The sequence below is a fragment of the Electrona antarctica genome (genome assembly GCF_951216825.1).
Source record: "Electrona antarctica genome assembly, chromosome: 9".
Classification (NCBI taxonomy): Eukaryota; Metazoa; Chordata; class Actinopteri; order Myctophiformes; family Myctophidae; genus Electrona; species Electrona antarctica.
The window spans coordinates 8,694,097-8,711,182 of NC_136790.1; the positions used below are offsets into that span (position 1 = coordinate 8,694,097).

Consider the following 17,086-nt stretch of genomic DNA (forward strand, 5'->3'; position numbering starts at 1 on the left):
TGATCCATGTAATCATGATGATCCATGTATGGTTATCCAGGGTTAGATGAGGTCAGTGTTGTGATCTTCATATACTGTATAGCCATATAGATGAAGATAGCCATATATGGTGGCGTGACGTGTCACGAGGCGTGATGTCATGAGGCATAACCATATATGGAGGCGTTAAGGGTCTCCATGATGTCACGAGGTCAGATCCATGGAGATCTGAGGGTCTCAATGATGTCACAAGGCATGATGGATTGCCAACCATATATGGTGGTGTGACAGACGCGAGACGCAGGATTTCATAGTAAATGCGACCTTCGCTCGCAATTAATTGTAATAAAGAATAAATAAAGAATTTGGTTTGGATTTAGGCTCCTTAAACTACATTTCACAGAGCAGATAGGAAAATAACATTTATACATTCAAACAAAATATAAATAGTGCCACGTACGATGCAACGCTTTGTAAGCTTTGTAGATTTCCGCTATTTTTGGAAAATATTAGAAAATGTATGAAATTATTTACTGTATTATGATAGGCTTAGAAGCACTACTGATCAGTATCTCCCTTGTGAACAAACCTCCAGGAAACTAAAATGCAACTTTTTCTTTTTTTTTTCTTTTTTTAATACTGTTTTTGGCATTTTGTATTATGACATAACTTCAGAATATCATTGACAGATAATGAGTAATTAAGTGACATAAAATGAAAAAAAGAATAGCGACAGGTAGTGTAAATGAAGGGTTGCCATGTCTGGTAAAATCTATCTTCACTCCCTCTCAATTCAAACTTTATCTTTTCCAATTGCAAATAGTGCATAACATCTTTCATAAGTGTAGTGTGAGTCGGAACCTGTGCTTGCTTCCAATTCAACAGTATCAGTCTGCGAGACAGTAGAGTCACATATTTGACCATGTTATATTGGAAAGTAGACAATTTGACCCCGGGGCTTTTAACTCCTAGAACTGCTGTCAGTGGATCCGGGTCAAAAGGTTTTCCAACAATGTCTGACAGTGATTTAAATATACTTTGCCAATATGATGTTAGTTTAGTGCAGTGCCAGAACATATGAGCTAGAGTGGCCGGCGACTGGCCACATCTGTCGCAGGCTGGATTCACATTTGGATACATTCTGTTGAGTTTTTCCTTTGACAAATGTAACCTGTGTAATATTTGAAATTGTAGAAGACCATGCCTGGCGCATACAAAAATGCAACTTTAATCAAAAGGCTGAACATTCAGTTAGCTGAAGTCAACCAAGACATTTCCATTTCAAATTCTGCCTTCGCTCTCATCAGCTGGCAGCCATACACCAGTTCCAATAATTAAATATAGCTGCAAGCAGCGATAAGACGGGACCAAGGAGAAAAGCAATAGGCCTGGCAACTAGACATTTTGTGCATCAAGCCATTATAATATTAGTAGTAATTGTACTGTTGATGCCAACCATGTTAGATGAGGCATGAGTTATGCCTGTTCAAAGGTTTGAACAGGCAGTTCAACTGGAGTAAGACTAGTTTCAGTGCTATTTGGCTACATGTTTCATAAACATGTGGCTCTGCATGTACAGTATGTATTAGGGGCAGAAGAAGAATTTTCATAAAACTGCAATATTCATTGGCTCATAAAAGCTTCATTTTTAAACTTAAAAAACAAAAACAAGACACCAGTTTTTAGATATTGGTCACAAGTTCACGTGTAACAAGTTTCATGCATTTTGATCAAAGATCCCAGGAGGAGATCGATTTGAACTGTTTCTCATATAATTCAAATGGTGGGAGAACTAAAGGTCAGAGGTCAAAAGTCAGAACACGAAAGTTGTTCGGCATGAGGAGACGCGTATCAAAGTTCTATTGACGGCTTGGCTACCTAAAATCAGACGAATACAATAATGGACCAAGAAGTCTCTTTGGGCTTGGTCCCTTAATAATGCATTGTTGGGCTCTTATGTAAGCTGATTCTACTGCAGCACATTACATCGAAAATATATTCTATTTAGTCTTTTCACCACCAGTTGTCACTGCACCTCTCATCATGTGCCTGTTAAATGTTAGATCTCTCACAACAAGTCTTTCATTTGCAGAGATCTTATTATGTCCTCAAATACAGATATATTTATGATTACAGAGTCATGGTTGGGTCCAGGCGATTCTCCAACTCTCAAAGAGACCTGCCCACCCGAGTTTTCATATTTTAACCACCCTAGATCGGGCCATGCCGGTGGTCTAGCAATAGTGTGCAGAAACATCACTAAATGCTCCCCTGTCGACTTTGGCAGCTATTCCACTTTCGAATTATTTTGTTTTATTATTAATGGTAAGACCCCTATTTTATGTGCCTTAATCTACAGGCCACCAAAACGCGTGGCCGGGTTCCTAGAGGAATTCTCTGAGCTTTTATCAATTATTATGGCCCAGCCGTACAGTGTTATCCTGACGGGCGACTACAATACTCACGTCTGCTGTCCTTCCTCCACGTTTGTTACCGCCTTTATTAATCTTTATGAATCCTTTAACCTGATACAGCACGTAAATGGTCCCACCCACAAATTGGGACACACCCTTGACCTTGTGCTCACTCATGGCGTGTCCCTGGTTAACTTAAATATTCTAGATTTTCCTCCCTCACACCACAAAGCTGTATTTTTCCACACCATGCTGCCTCCTCCTGCTCCTCTGCCACGTATATCCTCCCGATCCCGGACATTCAACTCCAATTCCAGTCAATTTCATCAGGCCTTTTCAGCTACCACAGCCAATACCACCATGCACCCACCACTGTCAGTTGATGTTTTAGTTGATGATTTTAACAGCACCTGCTCACATATCCTCGACTCTATTGCACCTTTTAAAATCAAATACGCCAAGCAAAAATCCATGCTCTGGCAAAATGATCAGACCAGAGACATCAAAAGGAAATGCAGACAGGCTGAAAGAAAATGGAAGAAAAATAGACTCCCATGACCATCTCGGGGAATTGATGGCCAGTTATCAATCTGCAGTAAAGGATGCTAGAAACAGCTATTTTTCCAATCTCATCACCTCTCACTCCCACAATTCCAGAATTCTGTTTAATGCAATCAACTCTGTAATCAGCCCACTGCCCAGTCAGCCTCTGGAGGCCTCCTCAGAAAGGTGTGAGTTCCTCCTTCACTTCATCAATAAGGTTGAAGGAATAAGACAGAATCTTCCCCCAGTTCCTAGAGCCCCTGATAACTGTCCACCACTACCCTGGTGGACAGGCAACACCTCATTTCAACAAATTTCACTAGCAACACTCCAACAGACAATATCACAAATGAAATCATCCTCATGCCCATTAGACATCATCCCCACTAGACATCATCCCCACCACATTCCTGAAAGAGGTCCTCAAAACCATTGGCCCTGATATTCTATCAATTCTAAACTGTTCCCTGGCCACAGGCGTTTTCCCAAGTAGCCTTAAACATGCCCTGGTGCAGCCCCTACTGAAAAAACCTTCCTTGGACCCCCTCATCTTAAACCATTTTAGACCTATTTCAAAACTCTCTTTTTTATCTAAAGTTTTAGAGAAAGTGGTTTCTAACCAATTGATTTATTTTATGAATTTTAACAGTACGTTTGAAAAATTCCAATCTGGTTTCCGCACCCTCCATAGCACTGAGACTACTCTTTTAAAGGTCACAAATGACCTCCTTGCGGCTGACTCTGGGGACTGCTCAGTTTTATTTTTGTTGGATCTCAGCTCCGCTTTCGATACGGTTGATCACCACATTTTAATAGAGAGACTGGAGCACTGGGTTGGGATTAATGACCTGGCACTCTCCTGGCTGAGCTCCTACCTTAGGGGTAGGAGTTTGTCTCACACTATTGGAGAGGCCTCCTCCTCTTGGGCCCCCTTCACCTGCGGAGTCCCACAGGGTTCAATCCTAGGGCCACTCCTTTTCAGTATTTATATGCTTCCCATTGGCAACATCATTCGCACCCATAATATAAACTTTCACTGCTACGCGGACGACACCCAGCTATACTTTCCATTAAAACCCGGCTCCGGCAACATGTCACCTCTTTTGGCCTGTCTCTCTGACATCAAGGCCTGGATGACACAGAATTAAACTAAACCAGTCCAAAACAGAGATAATTTTATTCGGCCCCCCTACTTCAACTCTCCTATTACACTCACAACTTGGTTCCCTTTCCTCAAATGTTACACCTGCAGCTCGCAATCTCGGTGTGATTTTTGACTCAGACTTAACTTTTAACAAACAGGTAACAACAGTCGTACAATCATGCTACTTCCAACTAAGAAACATCGCAAAAATCAAGCCTTTCCTGTCACCTCCAAACCTCGAGATAGTCATACATGCCCTCATTTCATCACGCCTTGACTACTGCAATTCCCTCTACTCCGGCCTTAGTAAGAAAACCACATCCCGCCTACAGTTAATCCAAAATTCTGCTGCCCGACTGCTTACCAACACTAAGAAAAGAGACCATATTACACCAGTACTTGCCACTCTGCACTGGCTGCCTGTGAGCGCCAGATGCGATTTCAAAATTCGACTTTTTACATATAAAGTCCTAAATGGGCTGGCCCCTACCTACATCTTTGAAATGCTGTCCCCACCGAGATCTGAACGCATCCTCAGATCATCGGAGAGGGCCCTACTTGAGGTCCCTAGGACGAACCTAGTCACCAGAGGTGATCGGGCCTTTGCCGCCCGGGCGCCCAGATTGTGGAATGCTCTACCGGTGCATGTAAGGCTAGCACCATCTGTGCCTGTGTTCAAGTCACTTTTAAAGACTCACCTCTACATAGAATGTTTTTTTCCCTTGCTATAGGAGACTGTACATTTCCAACTGTTGATATATATATTTTTTGTGTGTCTTTTTTCCCTTTGTGTTTCTCGCTTTTAAACTGCTCTTGATTGTGACTTGCTATATGTTGTTTCTGTTTTTGTTTTGTTTTTTAACCTTGTACTGTACAGCACTTTGGAGCCTTGCTCTGAAAAGTGCTATATAAATAAAGTTCATTATCATTATCATTTTCAGAGGTCCGTATTATTGTTTTTTATCAAAATATGTCATCTTTTTTATTTTAAACGTTTTTTTTTTGTGGCTTTTAGGCTTTATTTTATATATTTTTTATGGAGGGACAGACAGTAGGCTGACAGGAAATGGGGAGAGAGATGGGGGGAAGACATGCAGTAAAGGCCGTCGGGATCGGGAGTCGAACCCGCGGCACACTGCCAGACTGGATTACCAGCCAAGGTGCCTGGACCATTGAGCCCAGGCCATCTTTTTTTATTTTGTTTACATTTTCCTGTCAGGAAAGCCCAGGAGGAGATGATCTCAGAGCTCCGGCAGCAGAAGTTCTACCTGGAGTCTCAGGCGGGCAAACTGGAGGCCCAGAATGCCAAACTGGAAGAACATCTGGAAAAGATTAGTCAGCAAGAACAAAGCAAGAGGAGTCGGCTAATGGAGCTGGAGACGAGGATACGGGAGGTGAGGAGATGGGGAGTCAAGTGGGTTTATTTTATACAGTGGCATAATCCGTTTTGTTTGGGTTCATTCCTTCCTCATTGTCTATATATGATTTAGTTGATGTGTACGTAATTCTTCCTAATTTGTTTCTCTGACTTTTTCTTGCTGCTTACTCCTTACTCTTTACTCGCTTTCCAAGTTTCAAGTCTCTTTCTCACAATCTCACTGACTATCAATAAAGGCAGAAAAAGCCCACGAAATATCTTTACAAATATATCAATGGATAGAGTTCAAGTTGCAAAATGCATAGAAAATAGCATACACACAATGTCTTACTTGGGCTGTCGCTGCAGTATCAAAGGCTTCTCTGTGGTCTTGTTTGACTTGCAGATGGGCCTGGAACACGAGGAGCAGAAGCTGGAGATCAAGCAGCAGGTGTCTGAGCTGAACCTGTCTCTGCAGGAGCGCGAGTCTCAGATCAGTGGGCTGCAGGCCGCACGCCACGCCCTGGAGAGCCAACTGCAGCGGGCCAAGACTGAGCTGGAGGAGACCACCGCCGAAGCTGAAGAGGAGATCACTGCTCTCAGGGTGAGACGAGAGAGAACTATTAGTAAGAGAAATCTATGAAAATCTGGGAACTAAATCGTTACCAATAAATTTCTTCACCAATGTGTTTCTAAAGGTGTCTAATAACATGTACTAAAAGTTTGAAATTCAACTCCCGTGGGAAATTGAGTTATTAGCATAATATGTGACCATACCCATAACATCCTATATAATGCAAAAAAGTCCAAATTTCATCATTCTTTAAGTAGCATGTGACATATGAAACTATAGGGTTTTCATGATTCTGAATCCATTCCAAGCATTAGTTTTGCACAAAAAACACTCCTTGGGAGGAAAACGGCCTCACAAACGTGATGAGGTCAGCACATTTGGTCAAGTGGATATGGCCTAATTTAGCCCAAGGAGTGTTTTTTGTGCAAAACTAATGCTTGGAATGGATTCAGAATCATGAAAACCCCCTAGTTTCATATGTCACATGCTACTTAAAGAATGATGAAATTTGGACTTTTTTGCCTTATATAGGATGTTATGGGTATGGTCTCATATTATGCTAATAACTCAATTTCCCACAGGAGTTGAATTTCAAACTTTTAGTATATGTTATTAGACTCCTTTAGAAACACATTGGTCAAGAAATTTCTTGGTAACGATTTAGTTCCCAGATTGGTCAAATACCTGATAAAATGCCCTTACTATATCGCAAACCATCTCATGATCGCATCTTCCTAGCCACTTGACTGCCCAAAACGGAGATCTCCGTCTTTTCAAATCCAACCGTCGGCTTCCCTAGACGGAGGTCTTCGTCTTTTAATGCTTTATATTCATTCAATATCAGAGGGCGTTATACTACTGTCTTTGAGCGTCTGTGTTGCGCAACGAAAAACCCGGAAGTCGATGGTGCACCAGCATTATCATTCCCCCCTCATTGACTCCAACGGTAGCCGAAATCTCCCCCCCCCCTTTATCTCTGAATAAAAATCACAGATTAAGATTCTAATCAAAATGAGCGTTTTTGATGGCCAATCTGTGTTAAGGGAGAGGTCACAACATTTAGTACTTAAAACACACATATCAGCCTAAAATACCCTAAGTAAATAAGAATGAAAATCTCTTTGCCTTATGGCTGCAGCATTATACTTCAAAGGAAAATATAGCTTTGTTCAGCGTTAGTAGGCCTGGCTGAGCTCTGCGAGCCAAGGGAAAATTCATTTTATACATCCTCCTAATATCAATTTTGAGTTCTGAACACTAGACCCCGCCCACTCTGTAGTCTGTACTCAACCTAGCAAGACTGCTGCTCGAGCCACTGAAGCTCCGCTGTTTGTTTTCATCAACCTCTGACATGCCTTGATGTCATTTGTCTCAGAGATGTCAACCATTTCTGACGACAGACACAGTGGAGAAAGTGTGGGCTATCGCACTCCATTAATTCATTGCCATCTGGATGTATTTAGTCGCTCAGAATGGGATTATACTTGGCCAGCGTTTCTTCAAAACGGTCCATGGCACGTTGCTGATAGACTGTATAAAACAATACAAATCATGAGCGCTTCGAGTGTCTGACCAATCACGAACAATGTTCGGGTAAGAGCATTTTTTTTGGCTAGTTAGAAAAGTTCAGAAAGGCTCTGCCGCAGTTCTTGTTCTTATGATGCTATCTCATTGACCTACTCTAGCAGAACGAAGGTCTTGTTCGGGTGGGTTATGCTGTGGCCTTTACTCTTCTGGGTTCAGCCAAACTGCACCTCCTGGACCTGTCGAAAGGCCACTGCCTGCTCTGTTCAGTTGTGGCTTTACTCTTCTGGGTTCAGCCAAACTGCACCTCCTGGACCTGTCGAAAGGCCACTGCCTGCTCTGTTCAGTTGTGGTAGTTGAGTAGGTCTGGGTGCCATGTACACTTATCATTAATATAGCACTGAAAGGAAACAATGTTTTATAACATCATCCTTTATAACATGATATCCGTGGCTGTAATGGGGCGTAGTTAATACATTAACCTGAAAAAAGGCAGCAATCCGAGCACTCAAAAAGGTCAAAATGAGGAGAGGGTGGATAAAATCAAGGTACTTTATTTAGAAAAGTTAAAAACAGCCAAAACTTTTATTGCACCTCCATCGAGCACCTGGTCTTTGTCGCTCTAATAAATTAACCTGTTTGACAGGATATGTTCTTCTGCTTGCACGGTCGACAATTTGTGTATCCACATATTCTCTGCATGCCTTGGATTATATATATATTATATATTGGAATGTCGCTTACCATTTTACACTTAATCGGTCTATTCACTTTTTAATTTGAATTAATAATTATAAAGTTATGTCCCCCCCTTCTTCTTCACAGAGTCACAGGGATGAAATTCAGCGCAAATTTGACGCCCTGCGAGACAGCTGCTCTGTAAGTACTGCTACGTCCTTTTTGTCTCTTCTCTCATTTGGCAGGATGGTTTTCATTGTAACACATTGTGTATTTATGGCACTTAAGTTGTTTGTAGTAACAGTAGTAACACAAGCCAAGACAACACAGATTTCACTGAATCTAAACCTTGCCACAGTTTGCATACTTGATGCACTCACATGATATATATTGCCGTCTTCCACTCTGCGGCATCTGCGTCGGCTTGGCACAGCTAATGTTGATGCTTCTGCACTAGTGTCAACCCATGTGTCATATCTAGCCTTTTGCTTCCTTACCCCTAGAGAGATTGTATCCACATGCCAGTCACTGTTTAGACAAGTTCATATGGCCCCCCCCACGGCCTGGGTTTATACAGGGTCACTCATCATGCTCTGGGGGCACACACCGTTGTGATGCTCTGATGACATGCTTTGGTCTTGACTTCATGGTTTTAGTATAACAAAGGTATTGTAGCGGTTGTAATAGAATAGTCGGATGACGCTGCACATTTTTGTTTTCTATCAAGCAAAGAAAACTGATATTGAAAACATTATGTAGCTTTGAGCTCAATACCTGAACATCGGTGTATAACAGTTATCAATAGCATTGTAAATCTGTAATTTATTATTGCCCTACTGTGCAGTTACTTGTAAAATTACGTCAGGTTCTAGGATTTACCATCCGCTGCCTATATATACACAGAATAACTCTTCCTACTTCCGGGCTGCTTCCCTACTTCCTTCACAGGTGTTAACGATTATACTAATTAAGGCTCTGTTCCATTTAGTGTACAGTGGTTTTAAGATGTTTTAATTTCAAGGACCCCCATAACTCTGAGAGTGTACAAACCAAATGGACCCTTACAGTTCCATTTGTACAATCTCAGAGTTACAGACCCGTACAGGGCCATTTGGAACCCACTCAAGGACACTTTGAGACCCACTGGTGTAGCAGTGTTCCAGTGAGCCAACACGCACAACAGCAGCACCTTGACTCTGTTTGACCAGAATGGAACAGAGCCTTCATTAGAATCATCGGTATAACACCTGTAAAGGAAGTAGGGAAGGGGCCCAAGTTCTTTCCAAAAGTGCGTGTGTGCATACTAGAGCCCATTAGCAGTAGGGCGGCTGTGGCTCAAGAGGTAGAGCAGGTTGTCCAATGATCCCCTGGGTCGGCGGTTCGAATCCCGGCTCCTCCTGTCCACATGTCGAAGTGTCCTTGGGCAATTCACTGAACCCTACATTGCCTCCAATGAGTTGGTCGGTGTGAGCTGTGTGAATGTGGGAAGTGAGGACGCTGGTGTTGACTGTTCGCCGCTTCACCTCCCAATGTATGAATGAATGAACCATTGTAAAGCGCTTTGAGCACTTGGAAAAGCGCTATAAAAATGCAATTCATTATTATTCATTATTTTACTATCTGTGTGTGTGTGGCCTCAGGTGATCACAGACCTGGAAGAGCAGCTCACACAGCTGAGCCAGGAGAACGCTGAGCTCAACCGTCAGAACTTCTACCTGTCCAAGCAGCTGGACGAGGCCTCGGACGACAGGGAGGATCGGCTGCAGCTCAGCCTTGACGTAGACCGCCTACGGAGGGAGGTCGCTGACCGCGAGATGCACCTCAATAACCAAAAACAGGTGACACACACACACACACACACACACAAAATAGTACAACTACATATTACAGTCTGAACATTACCTTTTGTCCCCAGATTGGCAGTTAATTATAGTTTTGAAATATTCACTCGTTTTAATTTAGTTGTTCAGTGTAGTGCTGGATTTGACCGAACGACTTGACGCGTGAATCTGCCGGGACGTGAGGGAGTGCGGATCCCGGTGTCGAGTTGTTCAGATTGGCGGTTGTCCAGAACCAGTTTTGGTGGCCATAACTCTGTAGGCATATATGGAGATTGTTTAAATCGACAATAATTGATAATGCCGCTGGGCAACTAGTTTTTGTTAAATCAATTAGTTTGATGAACTGTTCTAGCCCTGGTTTTAAGTGTGGTGGTGTTCCACGCAGACCATTGAGACGCTGAAGACTAGCTGCAGCATGTTGGAGGAGCAGGTGGTGGAGCTGGATGCCCTGAATGATGAACTGCTGGAGAAGGAGAGACAGTGGGAGGCCTGGAGATCTGCGCTGGAGGATGAGAAGAGCCAGGCCGAGAGACGCACCAGGGAAATGCAGAGGCTGCTTGACAACGAGAAGCAGAATAGGTAGACACTCGCATTTACACGCGCATGCACAAACTAAACAGTTAATTATAGACAAAACGACGGAAGCACCATCCCCACTTGTTTTGACATAAATTTAGACTTGTGGAGGTGTGTAAGCCTGATGGAAACACTTGAAAAGGAAAATGTGCCAGGGAATTGTGAGTAGGGGCAAGAAATGGTCTTGTTTTGATAAAAGTGAAAGACAGTCAGTTTACAGTATCTCCCATCTTCACAGTCCACAATCAATAGTGGTGTACATCTCATATAGAGCTCTTATGACATTTGCTTAATCTTGTTGTGCATATTCAGAAAATGTGTTGACAGAAACACACATTGGATTAACAATTGCCATCTTTTTGGAAATCTTCTTAATTTGTGAAACATTTACAAGGATTTAATTTCCTGGCATTATGGAAGAGACTTTGGTGTCTAGTTTCAGGTGGTAAACTGCCGCCCTCTGCTGTCAACTCCCCAGTGCACTGCTGTACTCCCCAGCCCTCTGCTGTACTCCCCAGCCCTCTGCTGTCAACTCCCCAGAGCACTGCTGTCACTGAGTTCCATGCAGGTGCTAACAAAACCTCCCGTCAGCACCTTCCGTGAGCAAGGCTGACGAATGACAGCCACGTCTAACCTGCAAACAAATATTATGTGTGTCTCTTCCTTGGATAACCACATAGTAGACTGAATAGGGCACACAGACAGACAGACAGACTGAAAACGAAATGATGAAATATTAAATATATGATGCATTCAAAGCCAGTGTTCTTGTGTTGGTTTGACCAAATAGTTCATATTACAGTAATTGGTTGGCCAAATTGTTCCTGTCAAAAAGAAAGCGAAATGGTTTAATTTTGTAAGGGAACTGGTCTTAAATTGTGGAATGACTAAATACACCTGCAAATTGGACCTGTGAACAAGAGTGAAAACTTAGCCACTAGCCAGTATGTTTAGTTATGGTTTTCTGTTCTATGATCATGGCCTCTAATGATTTGAACATATATTCAAACATTAGTTGAGTGAGACTTGGCCATTACAGTAAACAGATCCTCAGATAATTTAAATAGAGAGTATAATTGCTAAGAATATTTCTGATTCTATGTGTAGGATCCGTGCCGACCAGCGCAGTAGCGAGTCTCGGCAGGCAGTAGAGCTGGCGGTCCGAGAGCACAAAGCTGAGATAATGGCCTTGCAGCAGGCCCTGAAGGAGCAGAGACTCAAGGCCGAAAGCCTCTCTGATACAGTAAGTCACACATCTATCATTTTGTCAAGTTAACTCACATTCTTCTAGACTGCAAATCACTTTGTAATATCTGATATTTTGACAGGAAAAAGCAAACGTTTCGGTCCTAGGACCTTCGTCAGTGCTATATGATAATATACCACTGACGCTTTTTAATTGCACTTTGAGCACGAGCACTTTGAGCATGTTAAAATAAAGAAAAAATATCTTTCTAAGTCTCAGTTTAAGGAGTTTTACTTCTATACGGTGAGCGTGTCTTTTCCTGTCAAAGTTTCCCTTATGTTTTTGAGACCACCGCTACCGTAGTCAAGTTTGGAAAGAAAAAGGACGACGAAAGGCGCAACAGTTTTCTCAGTGCTTTAATATCTGATATTGCCATCTTTCTTTTTCTTTTTGAGGGGCGCTCCTATATACAGCTTTTGTCCACACACGTCTCATATTTGCCATTGACAATGAAGGGAGAAATTAGGTCAAATGTCCGCCAAATAGGACGTAAATTTGTGGCAACACAAATATTAAATGCCATTGACAATGAAGGGAAAATTTACGTCATATGTAGACGAGCAAATGGCTAACAGCGGTCCCCAATCTTTTTTGGCTGTGCACCCCCTCTTACCTCCTGACCTAGCTCACGCACCACCCAACAATAAGTCTTGTTGCATTTGGCCGACAATGATACATTATTTAATATGATTATAGGCAAATAATAACGGAATGTCACTGCACTGAGCTGCTGTAATACTCCCACTGCTCTATACATCTTACAACAGTGGTTTACCGGATTTTGCTGTTTGTGCTAAATAACACCATTAAACCGCCATTACCCTTTTCATGTCACGCACCCCCTAGAGGACATTCGCGCACCACAAGGGATGCACGCACCACAGTTTGGGTACCCGTGGCGTGGGCTAACCAATCACATAAATTCAGTTGTTCATGAGATGATGTATGATGATGTATAATGATAAGAGCGCCCCTCACTTCACACGGGTGTGATTTTTTTTTAATTTATTTTTGCTTTATATGGCAGAGGAAAACTGTTTCATAGTTTGAAGTTGTTTGAAATATAATATTAAAATGTGTTTGAACAGCTCAATGACCTGGAAAAGAAGCATGCCATGCTGGAGATGAACGCCCGCAGCCTACAGCAGAAACTGGAGACTGAGAGAGAGTTGAAACAAAGGCTGATGGATGAGGTAGAAAGTGAAATATAATCATGCACGCAAAACGCATATGGATGGATGGATAGATTTTATTTTATCATTGAACACTGTTTACACACATGTACAACGAAATTGATCTGTTGGCATCACTCCAATGCAGTACAAAAGTAATCATAATGTGTTAGTAGTAGCACCCAGTAGGTACCAATAATAAAAAAGCAGTAAGAAAAGCAGTATTTAGTGTGTTAACACAGCCTGGAGAGTTGCGTCAGTGAGGGGGCAGAAACAGTGTCGTCACGTGGTTCATGTGCGAAACTCGAAATAGTGACAAACGCTCATAGATTCCAGTGCATTCCGTAAACTTCTGGTTCAGGGCTTTGTCACTATTCGCTAATAGAAGGCTCTGTAGAAGACTGGCCCGATGAAGTGACCGGAGGTGATGTAACTCTCCTTATATGGCTCTGTGTTAACATAACGGTGTGAGTGTTCCCCCTATAGTGAGACAACAAAACAGAAATTTGAAAGGGAACCAAAGAGGCCATCTGTGTTTTAGCCAAATTAACAACTCATTTCAGTCAATTAAATGTCCTTGGAATAAATGAATCAAGCCTTTGACCATAAACTGTCCATGTGTGTGGGTTGTTCTTCAGCAAGGCAAGCTGCAGCAGCAGATGGACCTCCAGAAGAGCCATATCTTCCGTCTGACCCAGGGTCTGCAGGAGGCCTTGGACCAGACGGACATGCTGAAGACGGAGAGAACCGACCTGGAGTACCAGCTCGAGAACATTCAGGTAGTACATTCAGTACCAGCTCGAGAACATTCATATAGTACATTCATTTAGAGAACATGCAGTACATTCAGTACCAGCTGACCCTTTCGGGTCCATTTGGTTCCATTTGTACACTCGGAGTTGAAGACCTGTAAGGGTCCTTTTGGAACCCCGGCCTATAGCAGTCGTTAAAGGGAAACGTTACGGAATGGGAACGTTGACAGGGAATCGATGACGAACACGAATCGTTAAAGTCACATCCCTGGCCTGGGCCGGCTTAGCGGTCCAAAGTCAAAGTCGTACGATTAGTCGCACACTATGAAATTTGTTCTCCGTATTTGACCGCAGCGTGCGCCACACTCTGGAATCATTAGTTGATTTGACCCCCAATCCAACCCATTGATGCTGAGTGCCAAGCAGGGAGGCATTGGGTTCCATTTTTACAGTCTTTGGTATGACCCGGCCGGGGATCGAACACTTTAACCACAAGGCCACTGTCTGTCCAGGCACCTTGGCTGGTAATCCAGTATGACAGTGTGTCGCGGGTTCGAGTCCCAATCCCGATGAACTTTACTGTGTCTTCCCCCCCATCTCTCAGTCTCTCCCCGTTTACTGTCTACCTTTCTGTAATCTATCAATAAAGGAAAGGATATTATATATATATATATATATATATATATATATATATATATAATGAAAATCCTATCCCAACCCAGACCCATAGAGTGAGAGAATTACGTCACTAGCCTCCCAGTGTAAGAATGGAATGCGGAAGTTCTCATTCTATCTCAATGAGAAAGTTCCAATGTTTGGAACTACAGCCCATAGCACCCCGCTTTGTGGAGAGATAAAAGCGTAACGAGACACTATTCTTGGGCTCTGTCCCAACCCTAAGCTGGTGAACATTCATGTAGTACATTCAGTAACAACTGGAGAACATAAGGTAGTACACTATGAGAAGTGCATTTTCCCTAAAATGAAAGATTTTATATCCTTTTGCCTTATTTTAGGCCATTTCTGTCCCATCCTAAAACAGCACTGGTACATACACTACTATTCAGGAAAACATGTTTCCATACTGTGAATACACAAAGTTTGTCTTAATCTTGTTTTGCCAACAGCTTGAATATGAAGCATACTGTAGATGACGCAGATTTTCAAAAGGGTGACCACACCTGCAGCTAATACAACTGTGTCACCATTGATAATGCTGTGGTGACCTCAACTCGGACTGCGAAAAATCTGGGTGTGACCCTGGACGATCAACTGACGTTCTCGGCAAACATCGCATCAGTGACAAGGTCCTGCAGATTCCTCCTCTACAACATCAGGAGGATTCGCCCCTTCCTCACGGAGAAGGCAGCCCAGGTGCTCATCCAGGCTCTCGTCATCTCCCGCCTGGACTACTGCAACTCCCTCCTTGCTGGTGCTCCGGCATCTGCCATCAGACCTCTGGAGCTTGTTCAGAAAGCTGCGGCTCGTCTGGTGTTCAACCGCCCCAAGTTCTCCCACACAACCATCCTTCTCCGTTCTCTACACTGGCTCCCCGTAGCGGCCCGCATCCAGTTCAAAACCCTGGTGTTAGCCTATAGGGCAGTGAAAGGAACAGCTCCTTCCTACCTCCGGGCTATGGTCGATGCCTACACCCCTGCCCGACCACTTCGGTCTGCCACCTCGGGGCGACTGATTGCCTCGTCACTCAAGGGTCCTTCTGGCCGATCCACACGGTCACGACTCTTTTCTGTTCTGGCCCCACAGTGGTGGAATGAACTCCCCACTGATGTTAGGACAGCAGAGTCACTGCCCATATTTCGCCGCAGGTTGAAAACCCACCTCTTCAGGAAACACTACCCTTCCTCTCTGCCTGACCTACTTGTTGTTAACTAGTTGTACGAACGCTTGTTTTCTATTGTTGTATTGTTTATTGGATCTTGTTTAGTCGATACACTTAATTGTTTTAGCTCATGCTCATTTGATTTAGCTATTTTGTCTCATCTGGTTAAGGAAATAGGTAGCTGATATATTGCACTTTTACCTTAGCGCTAGGTATACTCTTGGTTGCTTGTTTTTGCAGAAAATGCACTAAAGACTTCTGGTGATTAGTAGTTTTTGTTCCCTACCTATGTTGAATACACTTATTGTAAGTCGCTTTGGATAAAAGCGTCTGCTAAATGACTGTAATGTAATGTAATGTAATGTAATGTATGATTTAGGTGTGCCACTTAGTGTGCACACCTAAAGTGTGCACTTTTGAATATAGTCAGTGCTTGCTCTTTGGCACACCTAAACCAAACTGACTCATTAATTGAATTAGCTGCAGCTGTCTTTACACTACTATGACATGTCTGTGAAAAGGGTCCATCAACTTTCATTATGGCCGGGCTACAGTGGGGACGGAATTGGCTCTGCAGCAATGGTACGCTGCCACTATAATCAATGTCATCTATTTTAACGTGTGTCCGCGGCAGTTACGCAGCCCTTCACTTTTTCTGCCTTTATTGATAAATGGAGTAGGAGATGGGGACAGAGAGATGGGGAGTGACATGCAGCAAAAGTCGTCAGGTTCGGGAGTCGAACCCGCAAAACGCTGTCAGGCGGCATTGGCAGCCTAGATGCCCAGACGGCTATGCCAGCCGTCTGGCAATCACTTTTTTTAATGGAACAAACTGTTTATTTTGATTGATTACTTATTTGAATCATTACTGTGCAAGACAAGTGCATAAATGCACTGCATGTGATGCAACACAATCATAACATTGGCTAGTGAGTGTCTGCAGCCAGGACTTCTACTACAGTTAAGAAGTCTCACGAGGGATCAAGTGGGATCAAATCAATCTTGAAGTTCCCAAATCTCATGAGTTCAAATTAGAAGCGAGTGTTTCTCTGAGGTTGTGTTTTCGTCCTGCTCTCAGGCGGTGTACTCCCATGAGAAGGTGAAGATGGAAGGCACCATCTCTCAGCAGACCAAACTCATCGACTTCCTCCAAGCCAAAATGGACCAGCCCACCAAGAAAAAAAAGGCAATTGTAAATATAATTCCCATAAATTATTCACAATACACCGTAACAATATCCCCAATCATGCTGTTATGACTTGTGGTATGTTTCTGAATATTATTGTAAATAAACTCAGTGGCTTACACACAGTGGTGTAACTAACACATTTACTTAAGTATTGTACTTCAGTACACTATGGAGGTATTTGTACTTTGTATTTCCAATTTCCAATACTTTTACTCCACTACATCTCAGAGGCAAATATTGTACTTTTACTCCACTAC

At 42.9% G+C, this 17,086-nt stretch overlaps 1 protein-coding gene across 5 annotated transcripts in view; it reads left to right on the plus strand.

Annotated features, from left to right (window-relative positions):
- Positions 1 to 17,086, plus strand: part of cita (citron rho-interacting serine/threonine kinase a) — an 84,538-nt gene that overhangs the window by 34,049 nt on the left and 33,403 nt on the right. For all 5 annotated transcript variants that reach the window (XM_079510095.1, XM_079510097.1, XM_079510096.1 and 2 more), the window contains exons 22-30: positions 5,300 to 5,474; positions 5,844 to 6,041; positions 8,361 to 8,414; positions 9,854 to 10,051; positions 10,440 to 10,633; positions 11,738 to 11,873; positions 12,965 to 13,069; positions 13,687 to 13,827; positions 16,719 to 16,832. In XM_079510095.1, coding sequence (XP_079366221.1) covers positions 5,300 to 5,474; positions 5,844 to 6,041; positions 8,361 to 8,414; positions 9,854 to 10,051; positions 10,440 to 10,633; positions 11,738 to 11,873; positions 12,965 to 13,069; positions 13,687 to 13,827; positions 16,719 to 16,832 — 1,315 coding nt within the window. The remainder of the gene's footprint in view (positions 1 to 5,299; positions 5,475 to 5,843; positions 6,042 to 8,360; positions 8,415 to 9,853; positions 10,052 to 10,439; positions 10,634 to 11,737; positions 11,874 to 12,964; positions 13,070 to 13,686; positions 13,828 to 16,718; positions 16,833 to 17,086) is intronic.